The 19,625-nt window shown below is 32.7% G+C and overlaps 5 protein-coding genes across 7 annotated transcripts; 2 read left to right on the top strand and 3 right to left on the bottom strand.

Moving 5' to 3' along the window:
• The first annotated feature begins 882 nt into the window (after window positions 1-882).
• On the top strand, window positions 883-3,395 carry LOC106791646 (stromal cell-derived factor 2-like). 2 transcript variants are annotated; one of them, XM_014757452.1, is made up of 4 exons: window positions 883-1,046; window positions 2,431-2,626; window positions 2,727-2,951; window positions 3,056-3,395. In XM_014757452.1, exons 1-4 carry the CDS (start codon window positions 890-892, stop codon window positions 3,219-3,221), a joined length of 744 nt encoding a protein of 247 aa, XP_014612938.1. In that variant the 5' UTR covers window positions 883-889; the 3' UTR covers window positions 3,222-3,395. The 2 variants fall into 2 exon arrangements, with proteins under 2 accessions (XP_014612938.1, XP_014612937.1); XM_014757451.1 differs by lacking the exon at window positions 883-1,046 and adding an exon at window positions 2,077-2,304.
• Window positions 3,396-3,792: 397 nt separating this feature from the next.
• On the bottom strand, window positions 3,793-5,361 carry LOC106791645 (programmed cell death protein 2). Its single transcript, XM_014757449.1, has 4 exons — window positions 4,910-5,361; window positions 4,396-4,807; window positions 4,203-4,305; window positions 3,793-4,110 (listed from the first exon to the last, which is right to left on the bottom strand). The coding sequence occupies exons 1-4, from the start codon at window positions 5,271-5,273 to the stop codon at window positions 3,892-3,894; spliced, it is 1,098 nt and encodes a 365-aa protein (XP_014612935.1). The 5' UTR covers window positions 5,274-5,361; the 3' UTR covers window positions 3,793-3,891.
• A 448-nt stretch (window positions 5,362-5,809) lies between these two features.
• LOC106791648 (serine-rich adhesin for platelets) lies at window positions 5,810-12,348 on the top strand. The gene is made up of 4 exons (XM_014757455.1): window positions 5,810-7,218; window positions 9,905-10,268; window positions 10,480-10,712; window positions 10,832-12,348. The coding sequence occupies exons 1-4, from the start codon at window positions 6,937-6,939 to the stop codon at window positions 12,263-12,265; spliced, it is 2,313 nt and encodes a 770-aa protein (XP_014612941.1). The 5' UTR covers window positions 5,810-6,936; the 3' UTR covers window positions 12,266-12,348.
• Window positions 12,349-12,459: 111 nt separating this feature from the next.
• Window positions 12,460-16,248, bottom strand: LOC106791628. The gene is made up of 4 exons (XM_014757410.1): window positions 13,949-16,248; window positions 13,140-13,916; window positions 12,680-13,047; window positions 12,460-12,621 (listed from the first exon to the last, which is right to left on the bottom strand). The coding sequence occupies exons 1-4, from the start codon at window positions 15,077-15,079 to the stop codon at window positions 12,495-12,497; spliced, it is 2,403 nt and encodes an 800-aa protein (XP_014612896.1). The 5' UTR covers window positions 15,080-16,248; the 3' UTR covers window positions 12,460-12,494.
• Window positions 16,249-16,844: 596 nt separating this feature from the next.
• LOC106791647 (serine-threonine kinase receptor-associated protein) lies at window positions 16,845-19,471 on the bottom strand. Of its 2 annotated transcripts, XM_014757454.1 has the most exons (6): window positions 19,232-19,471; window positions 18,958-19,133; window positions 18,437-18,735; window positions 18,131-18,360; window positions 17,632-17,768; window positions 16,845-17,546 (listed from the first exon to the last, which is right to left on the bottom strand). In XM_014757454.1, the coding sequence occupies exons 2-6, from the start codon at window positions 19,070-19,072 to the stop codon at window positions 17,335-17,337; spliced, it is 993 nt and encodes a 330-aa protein (XP_014612940.1). In that variant the 5' UTR covers window positions 19,073-19,133; window positions 19,232-19,471; the 3' UTR covers window positions 16,845-17,334. The 2 variants fall into 2 exon arrangements, with proteins under 2 accessions (XP_014612940.1, XP_014612939.1); XM_014757453.1 differs by having other exon boundaries at window positions 18,958-19,471.
• Window positions 19,472-19,625: the final 154 nt, after the last annotated feature.

The following is a 19,625-nucleotide window of genomic DNA, read 5'->3' as shown; positions in this document are numbered from 1 at the left end:
TATTCTTTGATAGTGTATTGTACCGTCATCGCGTTAAGTACTTACTATTGTTTAATGGTGGTCCCAGTGGTAACAAAAATGATGCTGAAAACAAAATGAATCTGAGTAGCTAAAAAAGGGGACTTGTGAACTTCTGTGCATTTCTGTATTCTTCGATTTAAATATTGCATAGCTACTTTTTTTATTTCTTTCTTAATTTTTTGTTTTTTATTTTTAATTGTAGTTGTATTTTTTACCTAGAGTGGCGCTGCGATATGTTTCTGTTTGAATGATAATGTAGATCGCAATGAAATGTTCATTACTCGTTAAATCTATGATATACCTAAATTATGGTATAATTTACTCAGTTTATTCGCATATAGGTACGGAAGTAGGAGGAATATAATTAAGTTGTGTTGTTTGCTTATTATTTACGTGTGTGCACTAAAATTTTGCATTTGCTAATCACGCATCTGTCAATTGAAAAACTCACTTTTCAACCAAATATTTAAATAGTCAAGATATTAATATTTGGTAATTATTCGTATATATTTGAGAATGTTGTTAATTACATTTATTCTCGCATTACCGAACATAAGCAGAGACCGCATGTTGTTTTATGCTTTATTGACATAATATATATATACATATATAATTAAATGTTAATATTAAGTATATATTTTTATTCGCAGATGTTTTTTTTTATGCTTTTTACATTTATATTTATATATAGAGTAGAAATTGTATAAAAAGTGTTGTTTTAACTTGAAAGTGAAATGAATTTTCTGACAAAGTATATTACTTTATCGAGTAAGAAGTTAATTAACAAAAGTATTTATAAATTGTTTGCATGCATACGTTTTTATATGATAAGATGAATAAGAAGAAAATTATATTTTGCAGCAAGACGATGCGTCAACTAAAAGGTAAAACAAAAGAAACAAATAAGCAAAAGAAGGAACGAAAAAAGGAATTTCTTGAAAACAAGCAACGAGTTTTCACAGTCGTTCTACCTACAATAGCTGCAATATTTGTAATGATAGCTGCATATGTTTATATTAAAACTCGACCGAAAGCAATAGAATATTAATTTACATTACTTTTGTTACATATTATTAAAACAAAGTTTTATGACTAAAATTGCAAGGAAAGTTCCTGGAATTTTTATTCTACATGCTAAAAACAGTTTAACTGTGATCATCATAAATCTAAAAAGTAAAATTTAAATGAAGAATATGATCTACTGCCTACATTATCAAAAAAAAATTGATCATTAATTGTGGTAGCAATTGTACATTATATATTATATATTGATACTTATTGTTAGTTAAGAAAAGTTATCGATCTGCTAAAAGTGATCAATTATTAATCAATACAATTATTGACTAATATGAGAGATTTTTTATCGAATATATACTGTTTTAAGTATTATATTATAATAAGACAGATATATCAAAATGCTTCTTTTATAAGTATTTCATATCTTTGTTTTCTCTAATCTGCATTTGTATACATATATATATATTTAGCACAAAATGGATTGGCCTATAGCATGGTGTACAAATATTAAATGTAATATACTAAATAATTGTACATGTGTGCACCATGCTGATAGCTTGTATCAGAATATATCTTGTTGAAGTGTACCATATCTTAATGTGGGAAGCTGCTTAAGATTAAATAAATTGTATTTAATAATTAATCTTACTAATTATCGAATGCAATTTATAGACAATTATTTTGTAAAACATTTAAGAAATAAACATGGGTCCAATATGGCAAAAATATATTTTTAATATTTATAAAACGCATACTCAGTCATACGTATATCTTTTTTTATCTATTTTATGTTTAATAAATTTATTAAATATTTGAACTTATAAACAGAATTTATTGTATGTATGTGAAAAATATTAAATATATTTGAATACTTTTATTTCATTTCAAAATAGAAGTATAGATTGTAATATGTAATTTATTATAGTGTGTATATTATTTTATGGAAGCATTTAATTATCAATCGTTTATATTATTTAATTGAATACATATAAATTCTTATATATGCGGAAAATATTTTGTATTATATCGAAATTTTGTTATACGTGATAGCTTACGATACGGGCCAATGAAAAATTGACACGCGCGGAATACAACTATAAGACGATTATCTACACAAGCCAAATAGTCGAAGTTTGATTTGAGGCATTCCGTGGTATTTCTAGTTTAATAAGTTCTTATTTAATTAATTAAAAATGATATTTTTATCAGAAACGATACCATTACTATTATCTTTAATAAGTTTATTTTTCGTAGGATCTACAACAGGTATATATATGTATATATATATATATATAGTATTACAAGTTTAGGTAGAATTACTAATTTTAAGGTTATGTTACTGATTTATTAATTTGACTATTATTTTTATAAATGTAAAACATAAAATTGCAGCCAAAGGAACTAAATATGTAACATATGGATCAGTTATTAAATTAATGAACGTTGACTTCAATGTAAGATTACATTCTCATGATATCAGATATGGGAGTGGTAGTGGACAACAATCAGTGACAGGTATAGAAGTTAAAGAGGATGGTAATTCGTACTGGCTTGTAAAAGCAGAATATAAAAAACAATATATTCGTGGGTAATTACGTTTTTTTTGCATTATAAATTAAATTACAATTTTCATATCGGTACAAAAATGAAATAACTTATTTTTATTCAATTTATCTATTTGTTAACAGGAAGCCGATTAAATGCGATGATATAATTAGATTAGAACATGTAGCAACAAAAAAGAATTTACATTCGCATTTAGTTACTTCTCCATTGAGCGGTAAACAAGAGATATCTGCTTTCGGGGATTACAGAAGACCAAGCGATAGCGGAGACAATTGGCAAATAATATGCCAAACTGATTTTTGGGAGAGGAATGATACGGTCATGTTGAAGCATGTTGATACAAATGCGTATGTTTCTTATATTTGATTTTTCCTTTCTCTTCAAATATTTCAAATTTCTATTTATTTATATATATCGTTGGATAATTAATCGAATAATGTTCCAATCTCAGGTATTTATCCATTAGTGGGAGATCATATACCCATCTTGTTGGTCAAATGGAAGTAATAGGTGATTATTCGCATAATAGTCAACATTTGCAATGGAAAACTATGGAAGGCTTATTCGTACATCCAGCTGATTTTAAAGCACATCATTTCGAACACACAGAGTTATAAATATTCATCATGTAGAAATAATTGTTTCAAGTAAGTAAAGAAATCTATTTATTATGTCAATCTATGATGTGAAATACTTGTAGAATATGCGACAGATATTACTCATTGTCTTAATCATGCGCATAAATTTATTACAAAACGAATGGAAAAAAAAATAAATATTAGGAAAAAACATCTCAGATTTATTCATAAATACATCTTAAACTATTGATAGTAATTTTAGTATAGTTAGTTTAGAAAATTTAAGAAAAAACCAAATATTATCTATTTTATATTTTCTTATATATCTAACATTTATAAAGTTTTAAGTTAGTTAGTTATATATATGCTCAATGGGAAATATATTTTTTCTTTTGTTGGTGCTGAAAAGAAGCAATATCATTTCCGAACCTTACTAATATAATATAATTTTCGTTATTATTTCTCTAATATCTTAAACTTACCATAAATGATTGTATAGGATTATATAAATAATTTAATGACTGTATAGTATTTCCTTTCATTGTTATAAATATAAAAAATAAAAAAAATCTTGGAGCGAATATGCAATAGTATAAATAAATGTGTTAATTAATATAACTGTTTTATCAAAGTTTATGCAAAAGTGAACTGTTATCTTTAAGGAATTATCATTTGGATATTATTAAAAAAAAAAAATGTAAAGGTAAAGTTAAGCATTTAAAGAATAAATATAATTTGTAGAATCATTTTTATTTTCAGACGAACTATCAATTTTATCTGATACAATATCTTGTTTCCATATATACTCCATTGCATATTTTTCATTAGGCATACAAGATTTTTTGCAAGTAAATATAACAAGTATACCCCAATCTACTGAATTAATAACATCTTCGTAATTAAAGAAATTCAGCAATTGGGGCATGATCTGCAAAGAAATGGAAGAAATTATTTATCATGAAGTATTATGTGATATGATACTGATATTTATTTATCTTCAGAAGATTTTAAATGACATACTTGAAATTCAAATTGTCTTTCTCCACCACACAATGAACATTTTGGAACATTCTGAATGTTTGTATTATCTGAAATATATAAAATTTGTCCATTTCTTTCATACCTAAAATTTACAAAAATGTTATATGGTTATTAATCAAAATTACAAATATATTTAAATGAAATATTTGATATCGAAATATAGATAGTATACCTTACAACTTGTTCTGGATTGTGAGCAATTCTTGCATGGAATCGAGCAAATATTTCATCTTCATCAGCATTGGCCATTTTTACTAAATCCTCCTCATCTTTTCCAGCTTGGAAGGATCCTGTTTCGTTACGTTGTACCATGGATTTGTATTTTGCCATTTCTTTTTCTTCTATTTCATTACAATCTTCATCATCTTCATTTATACTTTCTTCAGATTCTATTACTAGTTCATATTCGGGAAAGAGAAAACTATTACTTATATTTACATTATTGCCACAATTATGTTTATGGCCTTGTTTCCAATCAAAGATTTGGTGATTGCGACAACAATAATTAGCAATTTTGCATTTGGAACAATGATTCAGTGCTGAGATGCCACAAACGCAACAAGTTTTGCACCAAGAATCGGTACCTAGAAACAGTTACGTATAAATATAATCGATTTAGAATATAAATACATTTGAACAGTAATATAATAAGACCGCAACAATGTTATATTAATTTGTATACGTACTGATATCCGTTCTCCAGTCTTCTTTTTCTATAGGTGGTTCTGAAGGATAAAAGGGATTGAATCTATTTAACTGAGAGCGCAGAACCTTTAAATTCCCATTTTCATTTGTTTTACAACAACTTGGATCCTTACATATAAATACATACAACATTCTATGAAATGCATCATCATCTTCCTCGTATGGGGCATAAATTTGACACAAAAAAGTGCATGGATTTTTGCAATATTCGCATTCAAGATCTTCCTTGCTGGGTATATTTTTTAAATCTAACCAAGCTGGTCTACCACCTATTTTACTTGGAAAAAATCTACTTTCCAATTGCCAGGGCTCACATTTTTCAACGAAACCTAAATCAACTGGCATTTTGTGCACGTGTTTTTAATAGAAGTTACACAATTAAAGACGAATTAAAAAGGCATCAAATAAATGTTAATGCTAGGTTAGATTATTGCAAGAATAGTGTGCCCTCTCGGGGCGAAAGTGAAATTTTTTTATAAATTTGATCAGTTGGTTATATAGATTTCGATCAGTCGGTAATATAGATTTCTATCAGTCGGTTATATAGATTTCGATCTGTCGGTAATATAGATTTCAATCTGTCGGTAATATAGATTTCGATCTGTCGGTTAAATAGATTTCTATTAGACCGATTGAGTTCTTTTCTTTTTTGCAGCACAGAGTCCTTATTTAAATTGTGGCATAATAGGTTTCATAATAATCTAATAATTAATTAATTTTTAAAACAAATATATGTCATATTTATAATTTCGGATTGGGTAAATACGTTCATACAAATGTAGAAAATAATACGGTCAATACATTTCATGTCATTTGTAATCCGTGATAGTGATGAAATTTGAGTTTCACGCGAGCCGAGTTATTCCGAAAACGCACGAATTCATACGAATGCCGGCTGATCGGCACTTGGTTATTTTTACCGCGTACACGTAGGAGCGTACACGCGAGAAGAGTCTCCTTTGAATCGGTTTCTTGAATCATCATCTTTCCTTCGCGATCAGTGATACATACAAAAGTGTGCTAAGTGAATTTACCAATTCAACGATTTTCTCCAAATCCTTATAATCTTTTTATCACTTTACTGAGTAATTTTTTGTCCTCTCTAAAAATATAAACCAACAATAAGAAGAAGATATCGAAAGCAGCTTCGAGGATTTAAATTACGCGGGTAATCGGTGATCTTTAAAACGGAATTTAGATCAATGCGATATGCATCCTACGAGAATTTTTAAACAAAACATTCTATTTTAAGCGCACGTGTACCCGTTTATTGTTAGATTTCATTGAAACAAACGAAAATGACGTTGTCATCATCGTGTGCGTTCATCGACACTCTCGTTAAGGAATACCGCGAATTTTCGAAAAAGGGAACGCATAATAATCTATACGATTATCTTGACTGAAAAGATCTAAACGACAAGACAAAGAGGATACAAGGAAAGATAAAAGAGAGAGAGAGAGAAAGAGAGAGGGTGAGGGTTGGAGGGAGGAAGGGAGAGAAAGAGAGAGAGAGACCGATCATATGGTCTAATTTTAATGCGAGTTGTTTTACCTTAGTGACCTAAAAATATCAGTGAAATTCGATTAGCCTAGAGCCTGCCTTCTCCGTTGCTTGCGGCATGTGAGACTATCTAGCTAAGTATTTTTAGGAAAAACTCTTCCAACATTTTCTCGTAGTAGGGAACACATTTTATTCGGGATTACACAGTATAGATATATATCATTTTGGCTCATCCTTTTACTTTTAGAACGAACATAATATACATTAAATGATTTTCAAAGAGAATATTATTTTTTTTACTCGATTAAACGAAATGCATCGTTCGATTAATCGTTCGATCATATACAAACCAATTCGTAAATTATTATTTTTTTGTTTAAGAAACGAAATAACGATTTTTATGGGACAACACAGTAGTAAAGTGAATTATTCCGATTAAAATATATGTTTATTTGCGTTCATATTTAGAAATCATTTGAATGACTTATGAACGCGTAGAAGAGAGTAATGGGAAGTAGGGTAGAATCGCATTTGAATATAATAAACGAGAGATCAGTTAAGACGCGAGTGTCATCGTCGTCATCGTCATCGTCATCGTCATCGTTGTCATCGTCGTCACCCTCGTCGTCATCATCGTTGTCATCGTTGTCATCGTCGTCGTCCTCGTCGTCATCGTCATCTTCTTCTTCATCGTTATCGTTAGAAGATAAAACTGTTCGTGACGATTTAATGGAAAGAAAACGTGTACCAACAAAGGTGAAGAAAGAAGAGGCTGACGAGGAGATAAGGGTAAAGTTTTATTTTATTGTTAGGATTAAAAAATATATATACAACGTTAGTTTGGACATCTTTTTTTTTGTTATCTTATACTAATTACAAGTTTCAGGTAATACTAGTGGATACTATACGTATATTACTTATGTATATGTATTGCATGGTGCATGTTTGTTACGTGCTTGTCCTAAATTAACGGGTAGAAGAAAAAAGATCAATGCAATAGGAAATTAATCAAGAGGAACACAATCGATACTCGATGATCTTCCATGGGAGTTTTTTTGTTTCATTAGCCTTCGTAGTAGCCAACAAAATGATACACAAATCTAACTTTGAATTATTTCTTTTTCTTTTTGCTTTTTTGTTTTTTAGTCAGGACGATTCCAAATGAAAATTTCTAGCGTCAAGGGAAGATGTTGAAGGAAATAGGAATTTTGGAAAAAGATTATGATTAGGAAGGAAGGAAGGAAGCAAGGAAGGAAGAAGAAGGATGGTGGTAATATGTCGCTTTCATGGTTTCAAGCGTCACGTTATCGAGTATATAATGTCTCCTCGCGATACCTGTTCGTACAAAGATGAAACGGGGTATACATGGGAGAGAAGCAACGAGTTTCATGTTACTCTCCTTCGCCTGATTTATTCGAAATCATAATAGGTTGCAATACGACACCCACGGATCGGCTCTCATCATTATACCTTTCGCCTTGCGCGTATTCACCTGGTTGCAATGAATTTCTGCATGAGATCGTTCTTGGAAAAGTATCGAAACGATACACCCGATACACCGATACATCAAATGATGGATGAGAAAAAGAGAGAGAGAGAGAGAGAGAAATAACTTTTGGAGCCTGGCCTCGAATTTTCGACGATATCGACAAGATATACTGTTACACTTGAATGTATTTGAATTTTATTTCCAACATGCGTAGGCCACGCGTGCATTATATACACACATATATATATATACATATAATTAATTTGAATTCGCTTCGAAATTGCGGAATTCAACGTTCGGAGAAATCATTAACTACTATCGATCTTCGTACTCTTTGCTAAATAGTATGCATCAAAACAATTATAATAGAAATGCAAATGGTAACGTTTTCTTGGTTTGTAGTAACGTTAAGACAATTTATGCGACAAATAATAGATGCAATTAAATAATGGATCTTATTTTTTTATTCAAATAAGATTGAATTATTTTAGTTAAGGATTATTTCGGTTTGACATTGAAAAGTTAACTCGCGAGGTTTATATATTGTACGTATATATATAAGTAGTATATAATAGAGACGGATTATATCGATTTAGTTTTGGCACGACCGAATCGAAGAGCCGCATTAAATGAGGAAGAAAAAGATAAAAGAAAGAGGGAAGTATAATAGGGGGAAAAAAAGAAAAAGAAAAGAAAAAGAAAAAGAAAAAGCCGAGAGGAATCGTTAGGTCGGATCGCGTGTCGAGGTGAAATAAGTAGACTGGGGGGGCGGGGGTTTTACTTGGAAGCTTTGGGACGGGGACGAGACTAATGCCAGCAGATAGAAGAAGAAAATAGTAGTTAATCGATGTTTGTTAATCCGTGGCAAACGACCGTACGGGCACAGAGAAAGTCTATATCGATATACACTATGCCGATTGTGTTCGCGTGCACTGGGAAAGCGCACCTGCGTGCCAGACAGCGCGAGTACCATCATCCTCCTAATACAACCTGATAATCATGAGCTTCTATCCTCCTTTCTACGATTCGCGGTCTCTCGATCAATCGTTTCGCTATATCAGTATTGTAATATAATCCAAACGACTATTATACGTAGATATAGATATATTGAGTATATTAATGTATCTAATATCTAGAATCTGGATTTAATTAGGAAAGGAATATTTAAATAGTAACATAAATATATTATGTAAAAGCAAATTGTATTGGGATTCTAAAAGGGTTTATATTAAATGGTGTAGGTTGACGTAACTTGTTTTAAATTATCGTTTCTTGTTCACTTGATTAGAACAAAAACTCATGAAAAGAATCGTTCGTTCGTTCGTTCGTTCGTCGAACCTCGGCTGCAAAGATTCAAGATTTATCGTAGCATATTACCTTCGCTCGAGCGTACGATATACCAGCATAAGAAGTATACGATGCACGGTGTAACTGAAACGAGTCGACTAATGGATTGATCCGCACGCCACGTGATATCCTCGATTTCGTATACCATATATGAACACAGATATACGCGCGTACATACATCGGGGAGTACATATGCGTACTGGTTATATTTATACCCCTCACTGTTACATGTAGATGGACCACGTATACATGCAGAACCTCGGAGTATCACGTTTTGCTTCTCCGCGAAGCAATGCTCGCGCGAGCACACCCCAACCCCCGCTTTTCGGCAAGATAAATAAATCAATTGCACGTTTCTTTTTTCTTTTTTTCTATATTTTCATTTCATTTCATTCAATTCGATTTTTTGTTTCGTTTAAAACTAAAGGATCGAATCCTTAACGAGAATACTTTGCCCAACCCTTTTGTTTTTCCTTAACGAGGCAAATTTTAAATGAAACTAATTTGTTAGAAAACATATCCCCGTTTCGGATTTCCGTTTAAATCTTCTTCCATTATTCATTTTATTTGATAAATGGGGAACTAATGAACTAAAGAATAATAGTTGTTTATTCGTGTTATTCGATTTTTGTTGTGCAGGAATATGCAGCAACGGCGATGAGCGAATTATTGGGATGGTACGGTTATGAGAAAGTTGATAGCGGTTACACCAGAGGCTTAAATCTCGATCATTTTGCACCGGTTGCAACTTCGAAACATCCCTTGCCTCAAATGGATCGACAATTTCTATTCGATGGAAGTTCGAGATCACCGATGGCCACGAATCATCATCAATCGGTTTTTTCTCATTCACTGCGAACGAAATTAACGCCTTCGTATTATTCTAACGATATTTTTAAGAATAACGATAAAGTTACGGCAAGTCCGTCGTTACAAATCAAAACTGTCCTACCATCTACTTCAAGATTACCTTATCACAACGATTCAACTTCCAGTAGCCCAGGTAAATTAAAGTTAAACTTAATTGTTAAATAAAGTGGCATTTTTGTTGCTAATGATAGGTTTATTACGTTGGTGTCTATAACCTATTATTATTATTTATTATACTTTACATGCGAGTGATAATTAAAAAAACAATGCACGAATTTTTGGGTTCACCCTAATATTTAAATGGCGTGTAATTTTATTCAATGACATTGCTTGGCATGCTACAGATGAAATGACGGAGGTCGGGCACAGATTGATATCCTGTTCTTGGTGCGGACGAATCGGTGAAACGTGGGAACCGGGAAGAACGAATCCACTTTCTTGCGGTATGGTCAGTGCTTTGGGACAATTTTGCAGCGAAGCTTGTTTCGCAGCCGGCCGAAGAGCAGCTTTTAAAAGAGCACGTACGTGCGATTGGTGCAGACACGTTAGAAATCCTATCAGTTACGTCGATTTTCAGGTCAAACAATTTATTTATTATATTATAATCATATTTATTTTGACAATGAAAATAAAAAATGAACGTTCGCTTTATTAAATTAGATTAAAATTGATAATTTGTTGTTTTTTTTTTAACAGGACGGCGAAAGTCAGCTTCAATTTTGTAGCGACAAGTGTTTGAATCAATACAAGATGAACATATTTTGTCGAGAAACCGAGACGCATCTAGCCCTTCATGGATTAACAGCGATTCCACCTAGCGATTCTGGAAAGGGTGGTGGTGGTTGTGGTGGTGGTAGTGGTGCATTAATCACCCCCGAACTTTGGCTTCGGAACTGTCAATCGCCTCGTAGTTCGACGGAAGAAATTTTGATCGTCGACGACGAGTCGATCAGCAGGCTCTCGCCTCTGTCACAAAACGCCGAAATTGATCGTAAGGAATCGATAGATCTCCCAAAATCTGACAATTTGTCTCTCAAATTGATAAGAAGAAATTCGTTTTGCACGCGAACGGACGTCAACAACGCGACGTCGAGATCGAGAACGATGACTACGACGACGACGACGACGACGACGAGGAAGATGGAAAACACGGACGAGAAGACGAAAGACAATAGTGAAAGTGTTCGCGAAACTATTAAAGAATCTTTTAAAGATCGTGAATACGAAAAGTATTATCATTGCGCTAACGATCGTATGCATTGTAGAATTCCATATACGGATTCGAATCTTTTAAATTTGAGCCAATCGAGATCATCTTCCGTTGATCATACCAAACAACATGTAATAGGAAACATCATGGACGATGAATTACACGACAGGCATAAGATATATAAATCTGTTATAGAAGATAAAAGTGATATACACCTGAAGGATATTAAAGGATTGCGTGGTAGAGAATCGTCGAGAAATTGGGATAACGTTCGTTATTCTCAGCAAAGGAAATTACGGAAATCTTCCTCTTGGATTCCAGATACGTCTTCGTCACCGATACAATCCGAAGCAATACCCTCGCCTGGTTCTTGCATCGACGAATCAAGGCAACATAAATATCACTCGGATTTGAAAATATATCCCGAAACGGCATCGGTTAATCCCATCCAATCTCAATTCTCGTCTCAAACTTCCTACTCGTCGTCGTCGTCGTTATTACCTCCCGTAACGATACTCGTTCCTTATCCAATACCAATACCAATTCCAGTTCCTATACCGATACCTCTTCCAGCCTCGGTTTTTGCCAAATTTATTCCGGATAAAGATACATCATTGAATAATACTGATTCCGATAGGAAGAGTTCTACCTCGGACAATTTAACTGATAGTGTTATATCTACGACTGATCATACGACGTCGATAAAAACTCAATCACCGGTAACTCCGGTAACGGACAAGTGTCACTTCAACGTGATTTCTTCTTCAAATAGCGACAGTGAACATTCTAACGCGTTATTGAACAAAAACAACCTTTCCAAAAGTTCAACGAGATCGTTGAGAAAGAAGAAACGCGTTAACGAGGATAACGAAAGTACAGATCGTCAGCCAAAGAGAAGAAGTAAATTTCTAACCACATAGAAACTTTATATTTCTCAAGTGTTTTAGAACATTTTTATATCGTTTAGATTCAATTGTCATTAAAGTAACTATTTTGAAGATGATTCCTGACCCGATATTCATCAACGATACTTGTATCTTTGTTCACATTATTTTTTGTTTCTTTTTTTTTCCTCTTCTTTTTTTTCAGAGAATATTTTTTTAAAAGCGTTTCAATATTATACATTGGCAGAGTTTAGAAATAATTCAATTACAATTCAGTGGTAGGAATGAAATCGTTCCTTCTTGATTTCCAATTGCTCAATATGGATAAGACGTAGTTTAATTTAGAACTCCATTCCATCATATCGTGGATGGTATCGCAGGATAGCAAGTGTCTGTAAAAAATATTTGTTAAGCTAGTTAAAAAGCGTAAAAAGATATATTTAAGTTTACCTTACGACAGTGTAACTGCATTGACACTCGAGAAACATGCTATTTTCATCGCGAGATACTCTTTCTCTTATAGTTTTAAACATAAGCGTGCGTGGTCTAGCACAAATGGTCCTATCCACGACTTGTACCTCGTTAGTTGTGCAACGAGTCAAATCGATGATCAACAACGGTGATCTCAAGTCGTGTTCTTGAGGATAATTCCAAAATTTCATGCAACTACCATCGAGAATGCACCATCTTCTATTCCAAGCAGCCAATCCACCTGCTTCGTCGCCGTGTGTCAAGAAACCGGAATGGATAAGCGATATTTTGATTTTCCGAGACAATTTGAAATTTATTTTCCCTTGCAAAATCGAATTCGAAGGTACCTGGTTAACGATAATTAATTTGACAACTTATTATCTAATTTTCTAACGAGTTTATCTTAACTGAAACGTTAAAATATAAAGAAACAAATTACCGATAATAAATACCAAGGTGGAACTTTGTCCAGATCTTGAAGAGTTAATTGTACGTATCCAGTAAGTTGAAAAGACGTTTCTCTGATACTGTTGGAACATGGTATTTCATTTTGCTTCAATCGTGATTTCTCCAATTTTTTCCACAAGTGATTAGGTGAGGGACACGTAATATTGTTGTTGCCCGATTGTTCTCCCTTTTCATTGGAATTTGTGTTTCTTAATTGCAAACTGTAAACGTCTACGACGATGATAAAATTAGGGCTCAGATTTGGTACGGTTATTGATTCGGGAAAACGAATAGTAATTGGACTATCGAATGAATAATTCATAGCACTCGTTGCCCAAACCGTCGATTCATGGGTCACCGTAACCATAAACCATCCACACATATCAGGAGTTAAACCCGACAAATCAATTTTATCTTTATTGATGCTCAAACTGATCTGCGAGATGGTAACTTTTCCGTGCTCGTATAAGGAAATAGTATTATCCTGGAATTCGTCGATACGTTTAATTTCATTCAATACAGCTTTTTTCTTAAGCATCGATAATAACAACAATCTCTCGGATTCCACGTGTTGTATACTATATTGAAACATTTTCATGAAATTACAAAAGTTTAAAGCCTTGCTAGCTTGATGTATCAACGTTTGTTGTACTTCCAATCTTTGTAAAAGTTCTTGTATTTTGTCTTTGTGTTTTATAACTGGATCACTGATTTGTCTTCCTTCCATGTTCGAGCGTGGATGTGATTCCTTATTAAGAGAAAAAGAAAAAAAAACAACAAATCATATTAGATAGCTGTATTAATATTACGTTTGTAAACGAATACCTTTCTATTAATTTCTTGGGAAAATGATCTGAGCATTTTCGTTTCTCTAATTACTTTTCTTTGCGTTGGTTCGCTTGCCAATAATCTTTGATTCAAAGTCTCATTAGTAGGAGTTGTCTTTGATTTGCCGATCCTTTTGTGATTTAAATTGTCTTCGTAGGAATTAGTTGAATTTAACATGTAAGAACTGTTGAGTAATTCGCTGTTAAATGCATTGTCGAGAAATTTGTGCATCTCCTCCAATGGTATAATACTTTCAACAATTTCCGAACTACCGTACGAATATTTGTCCTCGCTTTTCTCACCAAATTCAGATTTCGACGAGGCGGTAGGAAGTATCGTTGAAATCGAGCTCGGTATAGAAAATGGCGATGCGTGTTTTTTCGTTGAATCCCCAGAACATGATTTAATCGTCGATTCTAAATTTGGCTTCATTATTCGTTTAGGTTTTTCTATTTTTTTCATACTTTTATTATCGTTATCGATATTATTATTATTATTATTATTAGAACGAGGAATCGCTTGCTCGTATCGCATAACTTCGTTCAATTTGTTATTGATATTATTTTCTATTTCCCGTGAATCTATTTCTTTCGAAGAAATATCTTCGAAAGCTTTGTGCACACCTGGCACGATGTAATCCGTCAATAATCTTTTTTTCGAACATTCGATCGAATTCCTGGCAACGAAATTCTTACGAAAATCAAATGATTTTTTTTTCGGGGTATCCATTAGATAAGAATTACATTGTAACGATTCAAGTTCTTCTTTAAGATCTCGAATTTCTTCGTTCAAACAAGTATAGAGTGTTTTAGATTTCGTACTTTCGTCAGTTTTGATACTCGTTAAACATTTTTCATCCATTTTATTATCGTTACATTTGATTTCCGATATTTTCGATTTTTCCGCAATCTGATCGATGTTTAATTTCTCTTCAGAAATAACTGGTGCTTTGATTTTATCTGACAAATCCTCGTAATTCAACGTCTTATCTATTTTAAGGTTCCAATTGCGACATTTTTTGGTAATTATGTCGTTCTTCAATCCGCTTAGGAAAGTTTCGTTTTCCAAGAGTTTACTGGGTATCATTATATCATTTTCATACATTTCCGTTTTGAAGAGGATTTCTTTATTTAAACAGTTCAAAGCTTTGTCGGACAATTTGTTACATGTGCTTCCAAAATCTGTTTAAACATATATAAACGTTGCATATAAAGTAGTGACTAAATCGAATAAAAATGCATTCGTAAATGTGCAAGGGGGTACGAGGAGGGAAGGAGGGTTAGCAAGAAAGGGTGACGTACCTTCAAATCGGTAGACATTTATCGCCCGTAAAATGTTCATTTTTTGTCTCAATTGCATCGTTGCCAATTCGTGCGGTTCTTTATTTTTAACAGTGGCACGATTTATTAAACGCTGAAAAATGAAGTAACGATCAATTTTGCTTTTATAAAAATGATATTTGCATTAGGATTGATTTATCATCGAGGATAAACACTTACGCGAATAAACGAATCATCCTCGTTATTTTCCGAATTCGACAAAATCATATTGCTGTAAGAACAAACGAATTGTTTTTTTCTTTTTTTAATTAACATGTTTAAATTAAGACAATGTTTGTTCAAAAAAAAATATGAAAAACAAAGGGAAAAAAAGTACAAATAGAAACATTCGATGTGAGGTTTGTTCTCGTCTTATTGACAGTATGTCAATTGTATTGTCCTATTGCATGACATTTAAACACTTAGCAAGATTTATTTTGATGTTATTATCGAACAAATTTAAACTGATTAGTTTTCAAAAACGATTTATACAAATTTACAATATTTTAACACATATTTACTTAAACGTGATTACTTTAACACAATTTTTACCTTTTTTGTTTTTTTATTTTCGATTAAAAGAAACTCTAAACGATTCCAAATGGTTGCTAACACGTTAAACTTTCGATAAATTAACGTTTAAATATTAATATACTATATTTCGCATGTATGTTATACACTTATTGTTAGTTTATTATAGTTGAAATGATTTATTATTTTCTAAGTTAGATTTAAACGTATTTAATTGACAAAAGCTTTCAAACGAATGCCTTGAGAAACTGTAAGATAGTAAGATTCGTACTTCGTCGTCACTATAGTAATGAAAAAGGTGCACAGTTGAGCCTGAGATAAGGTTCACTAATGGTAAGAGAACAATGCCATCGCGTAAGATAATACAATAACATACCTACTATTTCAATAACTCTATATTATACACAAACGATCTCAACAATTCTATCAAAAATAAAGATATTTTTCAAACAATCTTTATTAAAAGATTACTCTAGTTAATATATTTAATTATATTCTTATTATTTCAATAAAACATTGTTTTTAAAATGTTTCGTGATTGATATACATACAAAACTTAAATTATATTATATTATATTAATGTCAATGATCTTAATAATTGTGCAGAAAAAAATTCGTTTGGCGTTTTACATAAGTATCAAACAAATATTACCGGCAACATTCTTTTATCGGTAGAACAATAGTTTATGTTCTAAACGTTATATAGTTTATCAGCTAGGTGGCGACACGTTCTTAGTTCCGTCGGTAATTTTTAGTAATGATCTTCGCCACTAGATAGCGTTAATAGTTGTTGCACGGTCGGTAAGTTTTCAGTCAAGCTGTCTTTGTATCCGATAGACTTTAGCGCCAAAATATTTAAATCTTTGAAATATTATTTTATTCATCTGTTATAGAAAACTTTTCAAGCCAGAAAGAGTGTATGGAGTTATTAAAACTTTCTGACAATACTTAAGGATTAAAATTTAATTTCCAAATTTTTCATAATGATAATGATGTATGTAAACGACTGTGTATATATATATTTATTTATTTATTTATTGTATTCTTCTGTACAGATGGCATTACCAAATAACAAAACGAAACGAAGTATTTCAATCGTTTTTTTAGATTTTCTCATTACACTTCTATTTTATTTAGTGATATAATAATGATATACTTGTATATGACAATAACAAATGTAAATGTTACTCTACTTCGCGTTTTCCTGTCCTAATAAATAGTAATGAATAGCCTCCTATGTTTTTGTAGATACCCGCTAGACTATAAAAGTTTGGTCCATTTCTTTTCATTTAGTCTTTTTTTAGAACACCCGAAAAACCGAAAACTCACTAGGGTATGTCTCCTCAAAATCTTCTCAGAAATGCATTGCTTAAAAAACATACTTTGACGGTATTTCACAGATGAATATAATTTTCCAATACATTTTTCAGGATAAGAGATTCTTTTTTCCCCGCGTTAACTCTTATTTCGCATAATCATCATCGTGGGTTTTATAATAGAAAAATGCATTTAGCTGGCAGGAACTTCTTGTTTGTTATTAAGGACAGTAGCATTTTCTTGTATGGCGGGAGCCTGTTCAACGCAACGCCACAAACCATAAGTTTTGCCGACCGTTGTTTGCCATAATCTCAAAGTCCCATCCTCCGAGCCACTGGCATAAAGTTCTCCATCCGGTGAAAATCGTACACAATGTACAGGACCAAAATGTCCTTTGAATGATTCTGTCCGATCAAAAATTTACACAAATTTAATAAAGTTTCATAAAAAAGAAAGTTATAATATTTTAGTTTAATAATAAATACGGACCTATTTCTGCACCTGTGCTATAATCAAATTTATACATTTTTAAATCTTCACCGCCGCATACAAAAATGCTACAATCGGGATGCAAGCTGGCACTATTTGCTTGAGTTGGCACTGTAAAGTCACGTATTTTAGTTAATCTAAAACAAGAAAAACAGAATAACATTAATATCAGGAAAATATTACAAAACAATTGTTTATTAAATTTAATGTTTAAAAAGATAAAACAAAAGGAAAGTAGAGCATCGTACATATAGAGTCATACGACATTTAATTTGTATGCAGGAAATACTTTCTATGAGGCCAAGGTGAGCTGACGCATGAGCAGCGAATTTACAAGTACATGACAAGGAAATTAATTAAACATAAAGTTGTGTACGCTTAAAACGCATGTTAAAAATATGGTAGATGGTCACACACACCTTGAACTATTTAGATATAGTCTTAAATGTAAAATAACAAACATTATTTAATCGAGATATATTTGTTAAAACAGACATACTCTTTGCTATCCCAGAAAGTCACAATGTTGGAGTGAGTGGTTGTGATAATATTACCATCCTTAGATACTTCCATAGAATTAGGTATGGCAGGAAAATCTAACCTTTTTGTTTCTTGACCACTATTTCTATCCCAAACTCTTAATGTTTTATCATCAGCGCAAGAAACCAATGCGGTATTGTCTTTGAAAAAAGTAACATGCCTGATACCACTCGTATGACCTGAGAAAATCTACAAGAAAATAATCTTGCGTCATTTGCAGGGTATATAATGACAACAAATTTGAAGATAGGATTCGTTTCAGTACCTGTGGTGCTGCTTCTGGTTGATTCAGATCATAAATGCGAACTAATTTCTCATTAGAACCGGTGCACAAGTAATTTGAATCTGAGCTAAAGTTAACTGATTTGACAATGTGATTGTGTTGGAAGGAATAGACTTCTTCTCCTTTGATAGCATCCCAAACTTTAGCGTTAAAGTCTGCTGCACCAGTTGCTGCTCTTGTAGCCTGTGGGTTCAACGCAACACCCCACACTGCACCTTTGTGACCTTCGAATGTACCAATCCAATCTCCAGTGTCACCCTGTCGTAACATTGGCTTGCCATCTGAAAATGAAACAATTCAAATATAATTAATGTATAAAAGATCTAAGGAAAGATATGAGAGTAAAAGTTCTCCGGCATTGCCATGACGCTTTAGGCACGAAATTGGGCCAAGGTAATCGGAACGATTGTGATTGTAGACAGAAAAAAAAAAAGAAGAGACAAAAACGAAAGGAATATTACAAAAGTTGATTTTTAAATAGAACGTTTAGGATTCGATATTACCTTTGCACGCTGAAATAAGATAATATCCAGATTCGGTGACATCGGAAAATGCAAGATGCACAACGGGTCTTGTATGTCCGCTGCATGTTAGCGGTGTTTGTCGCAAATTCGCCATTATTTCATTCCTTTCCGTTAAAACCAGATTTATATACACGTTTGAACGATCGTCCCTTGATCTTCTCGTTAAAAGTCAAAGTAACAAAGATTAAATATCTCTTTATATTTGTTCTTTTTAATTATTAGGACAAATTTCTTTCGGATCCACTGTACTTACACTTACATACGCAGTGACATACGCGCACGCATACACACGCATATATGCGCGCGCGTAAAACAAATACTAACAAACAAGCTCACGTCAGTTTAAGCAAAGGGTCTCTCCTCGTGTACGTTCTGAAACGTACTCGAATCCAGCCACCGTTGCGACTGCTTACGACTGCTTACGAAATGACACTACCACGAATAGCATCCGCCATTTTTGTTCGCAGGTGTATGGCCACGGCCAAGTTCACACAGGAAGAAAATGTGTTGCATCGCTAAAAAACAATATGGCGGCCTCGAAGCGGGCTTGTTTCAAGGATGAATAAACGAGTTGTCAATTTCCTTTCGATCCTTTTTTAATTGACCAAGGTCAATTTCGTTTCTTTGCGTTAAAAAGAACTACTTAT

This window comes from Polistes canadensis, unplaced genomic scaffold, assembly GCF_001313835.1.
Source record: "Polistes canadensis isolate GaletaPanama2010 unplaced genomic scaffold, ASM131383v1 scaffold_327, whole genome shotgun sequence".
NCBI lineage: Eukaryota > Metazoa > Arthropoda > Insecta > Hymenoptera > Vespidae > Polistes > Polistes canadensis.
Note: the sequence above shows the minus strand (reverse complement) of the source record. Positions and strands in the feature narration are given on the sequence as shown.

Bases quoted from the DNA above. Each gene is read 5' to 3' on its own strand.
- LOC106791648 (XM_014757455.1), top strand. From the start codon at position 6,937: ATGGGAAGTAGGGTAGAATCGCATTTGAATATAATAAACGAGAGATCA. The intron at 10,269-10,479 runs GTAAATTAAAGT...GGCATGCTACAG, and splicing joins TTCAACTTCCAGTAGCCCAG to ATGAAATGACGGAGGTCGGG. The intron at 10,713-10,831 runs GTCAAACAATTT...TTTTTTTAACAG, and splicing joins TCAGTTACGTCGATTTTCAG to GACGGCGAAAGTCAGCTTCA.
- LOC106791646 (XM_014757452.1), top strand. From the start codon at position 890: ATGCGTCAACTAAAAGGTAAAACAAAAGAAACAAATAAGCAAAAGAAG. The intron at 1,047-2,430 runs GACCGAAAGCAA...ATAAAATTGCAG, and splicing joins ATATGTTTATATTAAAACTC to CCAAAGGAACTAAATATGTA. The intron at 2,952-3,055 runs GTATGTTTCTTA...TTCCAATCTCAG, and splicing joins AAGCATGTTGATACAAATGC to GTATTTATCCATTAGTGGGA.
- LOC106791645 (XM_014757449.1), bottom strand. From the start codon at position 5,273: ATGCCAGTTGATTTAGGTTTCGTTGAAAAATGTGAGCCCTGGCAATTG. The intron at 4,306-4,395 runs GTATACTATCTA...TGTAAATTTTAG, and splicing joins AATCCAGAACAAGTTGTAAG to GTATGAAAGAAATGGACAAA. The intron at 4,111-4,202 runs GTATGTCATTTA...ATTTCTTTGCAG, and splicing joins AAAGACAATTTGAATTTCAA to ATCATGCCCCAATTGCTGAA.
- LOC106791647 (XM_014757453.1), bottom strand. From the start codon at position 19,072: ATGGCGAATTTGCGACAAACACCGCTAACATGCAGCGGACATACAAGA. The intron at 17,769-18,130 runs GTATGTCTGTTT...TTCTTGTTTTAG, and splicing joins ACTTTCTGGGATAGCAAAGA to ATTAACTAAAATACGTGACT. The intron at 17,547-17,631 runs GTCCGTATTTAT...TTGATCGGACAG, and splicing joins TAGCACAGGTGCAGAAATAG to AATCATTCAAAGGACATTTT.
- LOC106791628 (XM_014757410.1), bottom strand. From the start codon at position 15,079: ATGTATGAAAATGATATAATGATACCCAGTAAACTCTTGGAAAACGAA. The intron at 13,917-13,948 runs AATACAGCTATC...TTTGTTGTTTTT, and splicing joins TCGTTTACAAACGTAATATT to TTTTCTTTTTCTCTTAATAA. The intron at 13,048-13,139 runs GTAATTTGTTTC...ATCGTTAACCAG, and splicing joins CACCTTGGTATTTATTATCG to GTACCTTCGAATTCGATTTT.